Source organism: Nicotiana tabacum, chromosome 16 (genome assembly GCF_000715075.1).
Source record: "Nicotiana tabacum cultivar K326 chromosome 16, ASM71507v2, whole genome shotgun sequence".
Taxonomy (NCBI): Eukaryota; Viridiplantae; Streptophyta; class Magnoliopsida; order Solanales; family Solanaceae; genus Nicotiana; species Nicotiana tabacum.
In genome coordinates this window covers 102901512-102919985 of record NC_134095.1, presented here as the reverse complement: position 1 = coordinate 102919985, position 18474 = coordinate 102901512, and the positions used below count along the sequence as shown (strand labels likewise).

The 18474-nt window shown below is 35.9% G+C and overlaps 1 protein-coding gene across 1 annotated transcript; it reads right to left on the bottom strand.

Moving 5' to 3' along the window:
* Nucleotides 1-8192: 8192 nt before the first annotated feature.
* LOC107810189 (ADP-ribosylation factor 2) lies at nucleotides 8193-14216 on the bottom strand. Its single transcript, XM_016634937.2, has 7 exons — nucleotides 14039-14216; nucleotides 12809-12978; nucleotides 11937-12007; nucleotides 11521-11640; nucleotides 9062-9180; nucleotides 8909-8990; nucleotides 8193-8450 (listed from the first exon to the last, which is right to left on the bottom strand). The coding sequence occupies exons 2-7, from the start codon at nucleotides 12954-12956 to the stop codon at nucleotides 8445-8447; spliced, it is 546 nt and encodes a 181-aa protein (XP_016490423.1). The 5' UTR covers nucleotides 12957-12978; nucleotides 14039-14216; the 3' UTR covers nucleotides 8193-8444.
* Nucleotides 14217-18474: the final 4258 nt, after the last annotated feature.

Below are 18474 nucleotides of genomic sequence, written 5' to 3'. Positions count from 1 at the left end.
AATTGCAATGAAATGAGGCTAAATGTTAAATAGCCCGTTTTCCCTTTTATTTTATAAAATACTAGTAAAAAAGATTTTAAAAGTAAATTAAAAGTAATGAGGTAATTAATAATATGTAAATATTAGTTTAAAAATATTGTGCCTAATTTCACAATCATAAAAGGCTGTTAATCGTAAAGTAGGCTAAAATTGCAATTATATGCAATTTAGCTTTTAACATACCAAATAATTTTGTAAAACTATACAAAAATTATATTAACTATATTTTGGTATAGATATGGGAATGAAATAAATTATTCACCAAAATTGATGATTTTGGGAATAATTATGGGTTTTGCACTGCTAAAATAGACAATAAATTGATTTCAAAAATCTTTAAAAATTAGGGAAAAATACCAAAACTCTTAGGTGTACTTATGTATGCACATATATGCTAGTGATAGACGCATATGCATAATTCAGGAAACTCTATAGACATGTTCTTTATGTGATAGGCAGAAACGCAGAAACCTATAGACACGGTCTCTATGTATGAAATGCAGAAGCTATAGACATGGTATCTATGTATGAAATGCAGAGGCTATAGACATGGTATCTACGTATGAAATGCAGAACCTATAGACATGATTTCTATATGAAATGCAAAACCTGTAGGCATGATTTCTATATGAAAAACGTAGAAGTGTAGGACTTGTATACATGATCTCTATATGAAAAATGCAGAAGTGAAAACAGGACATGATTGCAGCAGTAAATACCTATGAACATGATATCTACCCTTATGCATACATGAGTGACCCTCCCCTTTTCACTATAACCCCATAAGTTATTACAAATTATTGCAGCCCAGAATGAATAAAGAAAAGTAAAATAAAATTACATCAGAAAGCTAAAAATCCCAACCAACGAGAGCCTGATTCAGACTTCTCTCTAAAGTATGAAGTAAACCAACTCCAAAGATCAAATTCCAAAGCCTTTCTCTTATTTGGGATGTGTCAGAATTCCCTAAGAGTCTCAAGTGGACTCCGGGCTGTGCTTACACCCAAATATATTGCAGAATTGGATTATAGTGCAGTGTGGAAGGGCCAGCCCTCAAATGTCCAAGTTCAGAGGGAGCTCAAGGTCCCAAAGCAAGGCTCATAGGAGGGGGCAGAACTTAGAATCTAAGAGAGAGTACGAGTGCATAGTGGGATTTTGGGGAAAGTCAAGACAAACTAGTAGTCATACCCAGCAATTGGAAGTGCTAGCACACCCCAACCAGCCTGTTAGCCACATTGTTTGGGAGTTAGGATCCATTAAAGGATCAAGTCCAGACAAGATAAACAATTTGGATGTTGACATGCTTTGAACTTTAACTCAAACACATAGAAGGGAATAAGGGTATGGGGAATTCGCATAGCAACAGATACAAAGAGATAGCATATTCAATACAGAACATAAATAGCAAAGTAGACAAGATTATTGAAATTGTAAAGCAAACACATAGGGATGAAGCTGAAAGTTAAATTAGAACATACCAGTTTCAGGGAAATAAGAAGAGAAGAGCAGCAGTAAAGCCAAATTGCAAACACACAACCAGAAGATTTCAGAAGAGAGTAGAGTTTGAATTGAGAATGTAGGAGTATTGAAATTGAAAGTGTTCAATAAGTGTTGTCAGAGTATTGAACTCAAGGTCTTAAAGAGTATTGAATTGGAAGTGTGTAAAAGTGCAGAAGGGTCGTGCCCTTTATAGTGCAGAAAGCAAGTAAGAAAAGGTAAGAAAATAGTTTCGAAATCAATCACATAAGGTCTCCCTTCAATTAAGGGATTCTGATTTCAAACGGGCAAGATAATTAAGGAAAGAGTTTGATCAAAATCTTTTCCAAAGTAGCACAAGAAGGGTAAATACACAGAAGTTATTTAAGGCAAAAGTCCAGTGGTACATGGTTTGTGCAAATAAGGAAAGGCGATCACTCAACGGCCAGTGAAATCAAAATTGCAGGCTTTGTTCGAATGAACCAAGTCAGGAAAAGTGAGGAAAGGGTTTTACTTAAGGAAAATCAGTAAGAATCAATCAAACCTTATTAAGAGGAATTCCGAATCAATCACAAGTTGATAAAGCCTTTTGAAGGAAAAATTCCTCATATATAAAGCATACAGACATATCGAACAAGAAAGAACTATCATGCAAAAAAGCCTAGTATAGAAGAGTTTCGGGTCATAAGAAAGAGGCTCAAATCCAGTAGTACATAGACTCAGAATGAGTTTGAGAGTGTCCAGGGTCCCAAATAGAACCCTAGTCCAAAACACAAGATCAAACTCGCCAAAAAACCCCCAAATCCTAGGGTTTTCAACTCGAGTCAGATACAGAGAAGAGAAGACAAATAATTGAAACAGGCTTAGAGGTCTCTTTCAGGGATTCATGTGAAAACAAACAGATAAAATAGCAGGTTCAAGGCAAATGGAATGAAGAACTGATTTGAAGCATAAAGAACACGTTTTAAGAAAGCTTGGAACTTAAACAAGTTTCAGAAGAGAAACGAGATAGTATAGCACTTAAGAGAACAGTAGAGGAAACATGTTTAACAAAGAACTCAAACAAAATCCAGAAGAAGGCAACTAAAGACCTAAAAGCTTAGTAGAAAATACAGTAAAGGAAGATAGGAGTAAACGAACACATAAAATAAACATGTGAAAGCATGATATAGAAACCAGTAGAAGAAAGAAAGGAGCACAATAGAAGGACATGCAAAATAAGGCAAACATAAGAACACAGGAGAAGGACATGCAAGGTAAAAAAGAGAACATAAAAACATAGCATAGACATATTCACACAAAGAGAAGAAGAAGAGGAGTCAGAAAAAAATTTAAAACCTTTTCAGAGACCCTAAATCGAAGAGAAGTAATTTTTTAAAGAAAATTAGGGAAAATGTTTAAGAACTCAAGTAGAGCACGGACATAGCATAGATATAAGAAAACAACCAGAGAAAAACCTCGAATAGCTTAGGGTTTCAGAGAAACCCTAGAAATGAGAAAGGCTTGGAAGAAGATCCGATCTTGAGTCGGAGAGGTCAGAAATAGGCTTCTGATGCTTGAATACGCTGGAGCCAGGCCGAAGAGGCCATAGAACCTTGGATCTGTAGAGATTTGAAAGGACGCCATCGAGGTCGGACCTCGAAACTTCGAACACCCAAGGTTTAATGGTGGAGGAGGTTGAGTACAGGCCATCCATAGCCTGAGAAGCCATGGGTTCCGGTGAGATTGCAGTTGAAGGGGGTGAGAGAGGCTAGGGTTTCAGGAACCTTCAAGAGAGTTTGAGAGAGAGAGAGTATTCAAAGGCGGCTGAGAGATGGAAATGAGGGATTAGGGTAGGGTTAGTGAATTACAAAAGGTAAGGGGTAATCGGGCTGTTGATCTAAATGATCAACGGCCTGGATTGAAAGAAAGGGCCAGGCGGGTTAATTGGTTGGGTCGGGGGTCGAGTTAGATTAGAATTGGGTTGGTCCAATTGGGTTTCAAAATTGGGTCAATTAGGGGGGTCAATTTGGCTATGATTGAAATAAAAATGGGCCAGATTTTAAATAGCCAGTTTTTCCCTTTTTATTTTATAAAAAATAGTAAAATAATTTTGAAAGTAAATTAAGAGTACTGGATCAGTTAATAATATATAAATATTAATTTAAAAATTTTGGAACCAATTTTATGATTATAAAAATGCTATTAAATCTTAAAGTAGGCTAGAATTGCAATTATATACAATTTAGCTTTAAAAATACCAAATAAATTTGTAAAAATATATAAAAATTACTTTAACTCTATTTTGGTATTAATATGGGAATAAAATAAATTATTCTGGTATAAATATGGGAAATAAAACAAATTATCCACCAAAATGATAATTTTGGAAATAATTATTGGTTTTTATACTGCTAAAATGAGCAATAAATTGATTTAAAAAATCTTTAAAAATTGGAAAAAAATTCTAAAACACTTGGGAATGCTTATATATGCGTACATATGTTAATTTGAAAGTATTTTGTACATGAAAAATACATAGGAAAAAAATTGGGTATCAACAGGTACTTGCGAGTCAAATCTTGAGGTGAAAATGTTACGCTTTTGTGCTTAGTCTATTTTATGTATTCTTGGTATGATGAGTTAGGAGAATTGTTAAAAAGGTCATGTCTGTATAAAGTGTAGTTTGATTTCTCGAGGGCGAGCAATGGTTTAAGTGTGGGGTGTTGATGATAGGATATAATTACGTATTTTAGTCGATTATTACATTCCAATTCACTGCAGTTCATTTGAGTTTGCGCTTTAATCGCTAGTGTTTTGCACTAATTGTGTGTTATTAATCCGGTATCATGTTCGGGGATCAACGGATGATAGCTAAGAACGAAAGAAGAATCGAGTAGGCATATTGTGTACTGTCTAGTAAAATACACATAACGTTTCGCTCAAAACTCCATTTAGGCTCCACAATATATGGTTGGAAATCTAATTCAAAGGACTACAACTTTTATGTTTTACATTTTTTCAAATTCCGAACAATCCGCGGTCAGGTCCGCGGTCCAATCTGCGGTCGCGGACGTCCTGACCTGGAAAAGTGTCCTTTATTGCGTAGGAGAAGGTATAATTATTTGGGCCCGATCCTACTTGGTATATATACATGGAAAAACGGTATTTTGAGCACCTTGGACATAATTTTGACATAATTCATACCTAAGGAAGCTAAGGAGACGGGGATTCGACCTAAGGAAGCAAGAACACACTAGGAGCAAGGCGGAGAATTCTTCTACGAGTTTTCCCTTCGTTCTTCCTATTTCTATTAATTGTTATGAATTCTAATATTGTAGTTTTGCATACTATTATGAATAGATAATTTTTTATCTAGGGTTTTGATGGAACCTATTGGAGGATGATTTTCCTCTTACGTTAATATAGATTTGCTGTAGTATTTTCTCTATTTGTTCAACTACGTTATTATTGTGGTTGGTTGAAGAGCCCTCAATCGACTATGCCTATTTAGTGTGTATTACTCGCGAGAGACTGCATATTTAGGTATTTGTTGAACAACATCACTCCTAACGTATATGAGGGATCAATACAGAGGGTTTAAAAGTGGGATTAGGGATAACGAAACCTTGGGTGTGATCCGAGTGAGTCATACTTAATGCCAACTAGCGTAATTCGGAAGAATATGTCTAGTAAATTGTGGTAATTACTCGGGAGAGAGTTATGACAGTCAGAGCGCTCATGATCGGTAGAGAATGCTTAGGCGAATTTATAGAAAACGTAGCTGGAAGGATTCCGACAATAGGGAAAATCATAACTCTAGAACTCCTTAATCTTGTCTCTAACCCTTAGTATCTTTAGTTGTTAATTTACTATTTAATTTGTTAGTTAATTAGTTAAACACAAGAATCTTAATATCTATAAGTTAGGAATTGTTCGAACTTGTCTTCTCGGTGATCGTGAACATCTGTAGCTAAGCCTTAGTTCTCTGTGGGATTCGACTCCGGACTTTTAGACCGGATTATATTTGCAGCGACCGCTTATCCTTTTAAGGACTAGAGTTGGGCGTGATCAACTCCATTACTCTCGAGGGTTCGTCAGCCTGAAGGCATTGTCCAAGCATTGGTTTGTTTTACATTCTTGTCAATTTCCATCATTTATCTCCAAGTTAATCAATTGGTATTAAGTGAAATCACGTATCCTTAAAATCACATTACAAGTTTACTTGTTACTCGAATTTTAGGCACATTTATAGAAACGCAACAAGTTAGAAGATCAAGGCCATTGCTGAAGAAAACAGTGTAAAACAACTAATAACTGAAGGTTTAGCGACTATAAAGACAAAAAGTTACACCTTAAAATTTATAATGACAACCCATCAAGAATATTCGATGACTTATTAGCAATTTATTCTATAAAAACGAAAAAACAAATTCAACTAAAATTGCTATTTTTTAGTAAATAAAAATAATGGATATTCAAATTCTTTAAGGTTCTTAATTATTTCAATGAGTAAAATGTCATATATTTGAAGTCTAGTAAAATTGTTTTCAGAATTTTCAAAAAGTATTTGCTTGAACTATTTTTGCAAGAAAAAAAAGTTGATTTTGTTGGAGATCTACTTATAAATACAATGACAACACCAAGCATTAGCTTGGGGCATTACTTTATCATGATATCAGAGCAGCCTGAGATTTTGGGTTTGAATTTCACTACCATGTATTATGGGAAAAAATTACACGTTTGACTCATCAAAAAGAAATAAGTATGCACATGAGGGGCATGTTGAAGATACAACTAAATAAATAAAAAATATGTTTTCTCTAACAGCTTAAGTTTTTAGATAAGATGGTTACATATTTCAAGATTACTCAATCTAAGCGTGATGTGGTTTAACTGAATCTCAAGTATGCTCTTAATTCCATGTGTTTGGCTGATTTGCCTGTTGAGCCTCCTTGTTTTAGCTTGTAGTTAATGATGTTAGATGATGGAGTGCTTGTTTACACCTAGAAAGGTACAGTAGAATTTGTATGTATAGTTTATAGACACATAGATAAGTTGATCTGATTAATAAATTAACAAAGAATAAAGGAATAAAATAAAGATAATTTAGGAAAGAACAAGTTTAAAATTCAAGGTTGATCCCTTCGGGATCAATAATAATTGTAGAGCTTCAATATTAGCCTTGTATAAAACTTATGAAAATGATAGAAAGAGAGATAGCTTTTGTGATTCTAGTATTTCGTGTCCTAAGAGTGAGTACAAATGTTACTATTTATAGTTAAACCAAATGAGATAAGATCTCAAAATCAAGCCTTCTTAAAGATGAATAAAAACTCTCTTTGATGGCTGCATAACGTTGGGAATAAATATTGTAATTTTCTGTAATGACTGCTTCTCTAGTGTTGTTCTTTTCAACCGGTACTTTACTTTAAAATTCTCTTTCCCGATTCTTATATTCTCGAAATCTACAAATATCGGTTACATGACTGCATCCAGTATTAATTATCTGATGACTCATCTCCACCTTATCATCACTGCCACATGTCTGCTCGAGCGGCATTCACGTGTAAATTGTAATTTTTACCCAATACAGATAGTCATCCTGCTTTCCAGTGACTCAACTTGATGTGACCGGAAAATAAATAAGACCTTCCACCCTCACACGCGTCGTCGGCTGATTGGTCGCGCTAGAAGCCAAACTTACCAAGCTTTATTTAGGTGTGGGGTGTAACAAAATAGACCTAAGTACCAACTTTCGTCGGAGGAAAGATTTGATGACAATAATCGTCGAGTGAATAATGTCTTACCTCTGCTCAATAAACTCCCCTACGCTTATCCATAAAAAATGCTATTGGTATTGCGTCAATCTCACGGGACGAGACAAACTCAAAATGAAGGAAGCTTTAGCAGTTTGGCCTTAAGGTAAAACAAGAATTGAATTACAAATCACCATTGATCTATAAGCGCAAAGAGACTTGGAGATAGGGGTGGCAAATGGACAGGTTGAGTCGAATATAAGTTGATCAAAAACGGATAATATAAAAAGAAATAGAATATTTGATCCGATCCATATTTAATATGTATAAAAATGAGTTAATCGATAAATAATAAAATAATATGGATATCCATGTTATCTATGACTTCTTGAATATGATCACTTTTGAGAGGATTCCTAGTCTCCCAAATTTGAGGAACCCTCAATTTGAGTCTTTCCAAATGTAAGTTAAATTCATTAGTTATCCATCACGTATCCATTTTTTAAGTGGATAATATGGATAAGATTTGACCCATTTTTAAAAAATTCATTATCCAGCCCATTTTTTAGTGAATAATATGGGTAAATAATTATCTTTTTTTGCCACCACTACTTGGGGATTAAGGCTAGCTCACTTGGTGAGCTCCTTGCCTCCCAGTCCCACGATTGGGGCTAATGGTTCAAACCCCATTGGTAGCATAGCATCCTCTTCCACTTCCACCCTCCCTGATGTAATAGATATTTTTTTGAAAAACAAATAGCCCAAAGAAACTACAAGTTTATGCACAATTTGGCCAAGTATAACAATCTTTTTCATGTCAAAAAACCTAAGAGATTCACCGACTTTCAATCATGTAGATTAGAGAGGTCTTCAGTAGGAACTAGAAGAGGTAGCCATTTCTAATCTCAAAAAGTATTATTTAAGCGGTAAAAAAATAGAAAGTACAATCATTAACCATTAACAAAATTCTCATAAAGAACTAGTCTTTGTTTACAAATTTATGAAATTAACTTGAACCTAGACAAACATCATTGCATATTTTCCAAACTGTAGTATTACAGAGCCATTTCATTGCCCTAACAAGATGCAAAATGCCTGTCAAGACAATGTTCATAGCCACAGACTTGGGAAAAGAAACTAGATAAAAACACGCCTGCATCCAGGATCAACCCGCAAAAACTCTGTGTCACCTTAGGACTGTAAATAGAGGACATGAGAGATAAACAAAGAGAAGGAAGGTAATTCCATCGTCAAAGAAAAAGATACAAAGCCAAATTTATAGCCTGTTTGGCCAAGCCTTTTTTGGCTAAAAGTGCTTTTTTTGGCCAAAAGCACTTTTGGCCAAAAATTGAGGTATTTGGCCAAGCTTTTGGAAGGATGCTTTTGAGGAGAAGCAGAAGCAATTTTGGAGAAGCAGAAAAAAGTAGTTCTCTCCAAAAAGCACTTTTGAGAAAAATACACTAGTTTTTTAAAGTTTGGTCAAACACTAATTGCTGCGCAGAAGTGCTTTTCAAACTAATTAGCCAAACACAAACTGCTTCTCACCAAAAGTACTTCTGAGTAGAACACTTTTGAAAAAAAGTACTTCTCAAAATAAGCTGATTTTTGCACCTTGGCCAAATGGGCAATTAATCAATTAGAAAGAGTACACGTACCTTGTTGGCAATGTTGTTAGAAAGCCAATCAAGACCCTCATAGAGCCCCTCTCCAGATGTTGCACAAGTGCTCTGAATGTACCTGAAAGCAGCGAGACAAAATTTAGTGCCTCCAGAAGCAAGGGAAATGATAACTGCTAGCAGAGTGCCTACCAGTGACGCTGCCTGAGAGAGTGAAGTCCAAGCTTATCAGTTATTTCAGCAGCGTTCATTGCATTAGGAAGATCTTGTTTGTTAGCAAAAACAAGCAGCACAGCATCCCGAAGCTCATCCTGGGGCAGAGTAATGACAATTAAACTCCACGGACCAATCAGTAAAACACAAATCCTAGATCCCCAGTTTATATTGCAGTTTGTTGTTTAATAAATAATGAAACTAGCTACATGGATACAAGTCTGGAAGATAGATGAGCATAGTAAGCATGAGCTATGAGCAGTTAAAGCATTTCAGATATTGTGGTTTCCATATAAGCTGTTGACTGCTACCTGCTCCTATTCACCCTTCACTATTTTGTCTGTGTTTTTTTTAAGCAAAAAATAAGGACTCAACCATACAAATTTATCAGTGCAAACATAGAGCAAAGAATTGCAAGTTCTCTGCCTGTTTGATTAAATAAAGAGCAGAAGTAAGAATCTTCTCTTTTACATATTTCTCCAAAATAGTCAAACTATCATTTTCACAAAGGACCAAAGAAATTGAACTGTCTCAACTATGAGATTCATCCTACCAGCAATAACATTTTAAATATTAATGTATCAAAGAGGCGAACAAAAGAGGTTGAGCTAAGTTGCTCAAACATGGGTGCGGGTGTCAGACAGATCCTTCGAGACGTAAATTCTAAGATTCAGGGATATGGATCCTAGTCCGGCTAAAAATAATTCAAAAAAAATAAAAATATAAAAATATCTCTAAATTATGAGAATTTTTGTGGAATACTTATGTATAGCTTGTAATGTGTGGATTTTCTTTATAATTTCAAGTTTTAGATAAGTAAAAGATCGATTTCCTGGATAAGGCTATTTTCTCCCAATTTACCCTAGTTTTGGTTCTAATTTCAAGAATCAAATTGTATCTCGCCTTGAATCGTCTGTCCAAAAATTGTTTGAACAGATCCGGTACAGATCTCATACCCACACTCATACTAGTGTCATGTCAACACGGGTGCAGCATCTAAACTGTCGTGTCGGAGCAACTTAGGGGTTGAGCAACATGACACCACTCCATTTGTTCAGGAAGAAAATGTTGACAAGTCAAAATCACCGAAACAGCATCTTTGGCTCCCCTTGAAACACCGACAAATTGAATTGCATTAGGTGCAATCCCTAATCACAAGTTATCCACTTTGCTTTTACTTTGGAACAGCATAATTCTTTTATCTTTGTTAAAGCTGGGAGATCATTAGTACTATTACTCTCCGACCTTGCCATACAAATTTATCACATAATGCAGAATACCATGTGAAGTGTCAGACTTTTGACATATTTTTATAAAACCCAGATCAAAGTACATTTATATCTAACTCAATTAACTCCCTCTAACTTGAAGCTACTCTAGCTCCAACCAAATGATAAAAGAATATGACCAATTTAAGATTTTGATGTTGGACTATCAAAATCACAAGGGTAAATTACAACACTAGCCAGAATCCATTTCAATATCCTAAATTGGTAATATCTTCAAGGCGCTGTTTAGGAATTGCAAACTGCATCAAATTAAGTTCCATCCAAGATTAATCTCATCAAAGATGACAAGTGTTTAGGTTTTCTCATCCATGTTTTTGACCTATTATTCTGTCCATGTTCACGAATCATCACCAAATCAAGAGCTGATTACTTAGTATCTATAGAAAAAAGTAAAAAGGAAAACCAGTTCATTTCTTAGCTTGAATAATGCTATGGTGCAAGCTTTAACTAAAACAAGATTAAAGAGAAAACAGTATTTAGTTTAATTGCATAGTAATTCTAGTCATGTCACCAAAACTGCCTTAATATCTGCTTTGGTAAAGTTATATTAATTTTGGATCTCTCTTACAGAAATTCTTCTCTATTGTACATTGTGCATCATGGTCCCACCTTATATTACCCTAAGGTTGATACGTTTTTCTTAAAGCTAAAAATTTTCTTTTTAAATATTCCTGTCATATATAATGATATAAAACTATCAAGTTCTGAACGCCAACTCAAGAGATAGAGTTGAGCATATGTACATAATGTGTGTTAGGTAGTTGAAACACTCTTGAAGAAGACTGTTGCAATTGCTAGTGAAGTAGTTATTTCAAGGATTTGAGTATCAGATTTGAAGAGCTAATTACTACACAATGCAGATTTCAAGAACCTATAACTACAAAGCTTATACATTCATGACAAATATAGGGTAGTTGAGCATTGCACACACCAAACGAATTTCAGACATATTAGTAGACTAGAGACTAGGCACGCTATATGTCATATTAGTACAAATATGAAATGTCACAGGCAACTCAAGAACATTTCAGTACTATTCACTTAATATAGGCACATAATTTTTTTTGCCATGCAGCTTAAAGATTTAGAGGCTGAATCTCATTTCAAGGCAAAAATAATAGTAATAAAAAAAGGTACGAAAATTATTACCTCATTCAACATCCTGTGCAACTCATCTCTTGCCTCAACAACACGGTCTCTGTCATTGCTATCAACCACGAAAATGAGACCCTGAGTGTTCTGGAAATAGTGCCTCCACAATGGACGAATCTGACAAAGAAAAAGAAACAAGCTGAATGTGTTAAGCAGTTAAATCGAAGGCCTCACTATTTGGGCATAAGAGAGCTACCAGGAAAACACAAAGAAGTCTGGAAAAAGGGAAAACTAAGAAGAGGGGAGAAAAGAAAGCTTTATTTCAACTATCAAAAAAAAGGAAAAAGATAAAGACTTATTTCCCATTTACTACAACAAAGACCAAACTCAAACCAAACTTTATGTTAACTTATAGTCTTTTTAAAAAGGCTATGTTAACTTATAGTCTTTAGACAGTTAAAGACAATATATACCTTGTCCTGACCCCCAACATCCCAAACAGTGAAGCTGATATTCTTGTACTCAACAGTTTCCACATTGAAACCTGCAAATTATCAATTATGACCGATAGCACATACAAGCAGTACATATTATAAGCATACAATTACAAAGTTTGGATTAAGCTGACAACAGGATTGATTAACTATTGACAACAACATTTTCGCCTAGGTTGTGTAAACAAAAGCAAAGGAGAAACGGAACAAATACTTTCCTTTTTAGTCCATCAAGAAAAACTACTCTCTTTTATGTGTATTTAAACTATTTATAGAAAAGTTTTTTAAGAATTACAGACAACATGCTTATCTTAAAACCAAAAAAATGCAGCAGAAACACAAATTATTTCCTCCTTCCAGCTCATCACCAAAAAAAAATGAAAGATTTACCTCATCCTATTAAGAAATGTTAACCTGGTAGACCATCATTTAACATAATAGGCCAGAAAAATTACAAAAACAAATAGGATGATGCAGCACCAGATGCATAAACAACCAATGTTACCAGATTTGATCAAAGATGCATAAACAACCAATGTTACCAGATTTGATCAAAGATGCTAATGCTGAATAATTATTTAATTCAAGAAGTGCCTTTCTATATGCCATTTGTAAAAAGTTATACAATGAATGCTAAAATTCTAATGTGCGTCAAATTCTACAGTTTCAACAAATCATTAGTTATCCTATAGTGGATTCTCTTTGGAGGAAAGAAATATCTAACCATAGCTTACGTGTATGAAACTCTAAAGTTATGCAGTAGAGGTAATTTAGATGTGGCTCTGAAACTTATACGGAAACAAAAATGTAAATGTTGTAATCACAAAGCTAGATTTAACTGAAGTACATACCAATGGTAGGAATAGTAGTGACGATCTCCCCCAGCTTGAGCTTGTACAATATGGTGGTCTTACCAGCTGCGTCAAGTCCAACCATGAGAATTCGCATTTCCTTCTTGGCGAAAAGCCGGCTGAAAAGCTTGGTGAATGTTAACCCCATTTCCCCTTCTTGTTGATGATCCCTATTGAAAAAAATGCACCAGATCAAAAAATCAAATACATTAATAAATATAAATTGGATTTATCCATCAAGTGATAAATGGATACAAAAGCCTGCCTCCCCAATTTATATCATTCTTTGTTTTTTGCAATGTTTCAAGATATTTAACTTCTTATTCTACAAAGCTGTCTCATACTAAGAAGCAAAACATCTCCTGATAAATATTTTCCATGATAGATTCATTTCCTGGTTTTGTGTCAACGAACAATATTTTCTTAAAAAGGGGAAAATGACTTCAATCACTTACCGACAGAAAACATTTTCCTTCGCCAGTCTCTCTATTCTTACTCCATATTACTTGTTTCAACAACACAGAAATTATTATCAATCATTGCCACTCGAAGATTTAATCAAAATTAAAATGCAAAACACTTAAATTCATTAAGCTGTTCAAAGTTTAAACTTTGATATGATGTGATTTTCAATGAAACTAACTTTTCAAATATTATTTTAATAATTTTCCTCCATTATCACTGACACAGTATATAACTAAAAACCAACATCATAAACTCCAAATAACAACATAAACTCCATGTCCTATCGAATACCATAAAATGGAATGAATGGAGCTGATTTGTTGCGTATTTAAATTCACAATTCAAACCGCTCTAAATACAATTCATAGATCGAAGGGTAACTTGATTTAATCTTAAGGTCAATATATAACACCACAAATCAACCACACACACACACAAAAAAAAAAAAAAAAAAAAAAAAAAAAAAAAAGCTAAGAACGCCTAAACCTGAAACAAATAACCTCAAATCAAATGTAAGCACCGAAAGCTGTAAATGTTGCGAAAAGTTTCCACCAAAAAGAGGGAAATGTTGATTTTACCACTACTTTTATCGAATTATAGATACAAATCAACCAACAAAAAAAAAAACTATCTCCAATCAACAGAAAAGTAATATGAAGACTGAATTATTATGTTTAAAAAACACAAATCTCTAATAAGATTAGCTAGTTCACTATAAATCAAACACAATAATGAATATATGAGTGATGAAATACTAAGAATAACCTGAAAGAAGCTTTTGAAAGAGGGATCCAATGAAGAGAGAAGGAGAAAATGAGAGAGAGAACGAGAAATGGAAGCCTGAGATTAACGCCAAATACTGAGAGGGGTAAGAATAATAAAAAGACCAGAGGCAACAAATACAGGTAATGAGAAGTTTCCGATGGTACCAATTGTCATTTCCTTTGATGAGAATAACGGGAATGCCCTTATATTGGTACTCGTGTGGTCCAAAATAAATGATTTTTTGGTTGTTTTCGCACATATTAAGAAATTTACATTTTAACATTAATTAGCAATGAAATTGACCATATTAATCTTTATTATCTCTTCACATAAACATTCCTAACACATACTCCAACATTAATTACTCCAAGGGCAATGTAGGAAAAAAATAATTAATTCATTCTTGAAATTTGAAAAAATCACTTATTTTAGACTACAAGAAAAAAGTCAGAAAGTCACTTATTTTGAACCGGAGGGAGTACCTTTTTTTTACCACGATTCTAATTAGGGGTGTGTGTTGGTTGTTTGGTATGGTTTATAGACATTTCCTTTTTCTATCCGTTTCAAAATATTGTATCAATATCAAAATCAAATTTAGTACTACTACCATTTAATTTTTCTCCTAAAGGTTTCCTATACAGTCAAATTCGAGCTTGTCCTTTTTGTGCGACTGGTCGAGGTTGGAATATGATAAGTCAAGGATCAGCTTCGTTTTATATCAAACTATGGGCAAAATTAGGTTGCCGAGCTCGAGACCCAGAGAACGATTAAGATCGAGACCGACAAAAATCAAGACCAACCAAGATTGAGATCGGCCAAGATCGAGACCGAATAAGATGGAGATCGAGCGAAGCTTACTGGGTCGAATAACGGAAAGACGAAATATCTGCAATCGGGCGAAGATCACGGCACAAATCCCGACACGTATAAAGAAGAGGCCGATTAATTAGCCAATCATGGGATTTCTATAATATTTAGAATTGTACCAAGAGTAGGACTCCCCTACTATATAAAGTGGGTCTGATCATTTGTAAAATGGATCATATTGACCCAATACAAAGCAATATACTGTCTTTCTCTTAAGCTCTTAATACTTTGTCACTTTGTTCTTATTTACCAGTGCAATATTCATTTGGTTCGAGGGCGTTCTAGCTTGAGGACCAAAGTTATACATTCCTTTGGTTTGCTTTATTTTCTATTTGCAGTCAATTTCAATATCAATTTACGTATCTTCTTATTTTGTGCCAAATTATATCACGTATCCTTAAATTCACGTATAAATTCAATTGTTATACATTTTTAGGGTAAACAGTTGGCGCCCACCGTGGGTCTAAGGATAATAGTAGTTGCCTGGTACAAACTTTCGTAACACCCACTATTTTACACTTGTTCTTTGAAGTATCTTTGATTACAAGATTAAAAATGTCAAACTCTTAGTCAGCACCTCAACATATTGACAACAATCTCAGCCACCATGGCGAAAATTAGAACATTGCAGTAGAAAACATTATACCCCCTGCTGGCCTCGATGGAATTCCGGTTGTAGATACAATCGACATCAGTTCGCATGTAGCCATCAATGAAAATTTGGTTGTCGATCTCGAAAGCAGTATTCGCAGGGGTACCTAATTAGCTACTATGAACATACATAACGGTGAAGATGGCGGGATCAGCCTGCGGGAGATCTTCGAAATGTTGCAAGCCCAATAGGTAGCAATAGCCCAAATCCAAAATCAGAACCGCACACCAAGCAGGGTCAAACTCAAGCCATCCCAGAAAGTCGTACACAGGGTCGAATCGGCTTCGAGGAAATCGAAGGAGAAGGAATCGGAGACCAATCCTGCTATCACAAAGATGCTCGAAGAATTGACAAAGCGAATCGAGACAGGGGAAAAGAAGATCGAGGAAAACGATAAGAAGGTGGAAACCTATAACTCCAAGGTCGACCAAATCCCGGGGGCACCACCTATATTGAAAGGACTAGATTCCAAAAAAATTTGTACAAAAACATTTCCCCCCAAGTGCAGCTCCGAAGCCAATCCCTAAGAAGTTTCGTATGCCCGAGATTCCTAAGTATAATGGGACGACTGATCCAAACGAACACGTCACCTCATACACGTGTGCTATCAAAGGAAATGACTTGGAAGATAATGAGATTGAATTCGTCTTGTTGAAGAAATTCGGGGAGACTCTATCGAAGCGTACCATGATATGGTATCATAATTTACTGCCTAATTCTATTGACTCGTTTGCTATGCTTATAGATTCTTTGGTAAAGGCACACGTCAGGGCCATCAAGGCCGCAACCAGGAAGCCGGACCTTTCAAGGTAAGGTAGAAGGACAACGAGATGCTCAAGGAATTCGTATCTCGTTTCGAAATGGAATGATGGATTTGCCATTGGTCGCCGACGATTAGGCTATTCAAGCTTTCAGTCAAGGTCTCAACGTTCGAAGTTCATTGGCTTTACAATAGTTGAAGCAGAATTTGATCGAATACCAAGTTGTCACTTAGGTCGATGTGCATAATCGCTTCCAGTCGAAGATCAAGGTCGAGGATTATCAACTAGGAGCTCCTTCTGGGTCCCTTTATCTTGCCAGGCCCGTAGATAGAATCAAGAGGGATATCGACTGAGAACCAAGGTCGAATAGAGATTGGTATTAACCGTATAATGAAGACCGTAGAGACAGTGAATCTGGGTAAAATTCTTCATGGAATGAGAGGAGAAATGATCGAGGACAAAGTTCACGGGGACTTATGAGTAAAAACGGCTTCGATAGACCTATTGGTCCCAAAGACGCACCACGATTGTCGGAGTACAAATTTAATGTGGATGTAGCTACCATCGTATCGGCCATTGGACGCATCAAAGATACCAAGTGGCCTCGACCTTTGCAAACTGATCCAGCACAAAGGGATCCCAACCAAATATGCAAATATCATGGCACACATGGTCACATGATGGAGGATTGTCGGCACCTAAGAGAGGAAGTAGCTTGTTTGTTCAACGACTCTCATCTTCGAGAATTTCTAAGTGACCGAGCCAAGAACCACTTCAAAAAAAGAGATTCCAACAAACAAAATAGACAAGACAAACCCCAGTACGTCATCCATATGATTATCGGAGGGGTCGATATTCCCCAAGTTCCGATGATGAAACTCACCAAGGTGTCAATCACGAGAGAAAAACGGAGTCGGGATTATTTACCAGAGGGGACTCTATCTTTCAACGACGAGGACGCGGAAGGAATCATACAATCTCATAATGGCATAGTGGTAATCTCTATACTTATCAATAAAACTAGAGTTAAACGTATGCTAATTGATCCAGGTAGCTCGACCAACATCATACGATTGAAGGTTATAGAACAACGCGGCCTGCAAGACCAGATCGTACCAGTGGCCCGAGTACTTAATAGATTCAACATGGCTTGCGAAACAACTAAGGGAAAAATAACATTGCCGGTGAATATTGTCTGTACCATCCAAGAAACCAAATTCTATGTAATCGAAGGGGACATGTGATGCAACACACTGTTCGGGAGAACATGGATCTATAACATGAGGGTTATGCCTTCGACCCTCCACCAGGTAGTAAAATTTCCAACACCGGAGGGGATAAAGACGGTTTACGGGGAACAACCCGTTGCAAAGGAGATGTTTGCAGTCGATGAAGTAATTTCGATATCAACGCTCTCACCGACAAATGACTCAAGATCATAAGTGAAACAGTGATCCAAATAGCAATTATTGGTGCCAGCTTCAACCCAATCGGACGAGCAAAGGATTAACGAAAATGATGACTTCAGGGTTCCTCGATCTTTTATCGCCCTCGATGATTCCGACGCTACCAAGTCAATGATAAAAAAACTAGAGCAGGTCGTGCCGATCGAACATCTGCCCGATCGGAAGGTATACCTGGGCACGAGATTAACTCCTGAGATCAGGAAATAACTTATTCATTTTCTTGTAGCTAATATGAAGTGTCTTGCTTGGTCCCATCTCAATATGACAGGGATCCCATCAGAGATCACCACTCACAAACTAAGCTTGGACCCAAAATTCCGCCCGGTGGAACAAAAAATGAGACCTCAGTCTGAGATAAAACAAACCTTCATCAAGGATGAGGTAACTAAGCTCTTTAAAATAGGGTCCATCCGGGAGGTCAAATACCCGAAATGGCTAGCGAATGTAGTCATAGTTCCTAAGAAAGGGAATAAACTAAGAATGTATGTAGATTATAAAGACCTAAATATATCATGCCCCAAATATTCTTTCCCTTTGCCTAACATCGATCGTGTGATTGATGCCACGGCCGACCACGAGATTCTAAGTTTTCTCGATGCCTATTCTGGGTACAACCAAATATGGATGAACTTGGGTGACCAAGAAAAAACCTCTTTCATCACTAAATATGGCACATATTGTTATAATGTA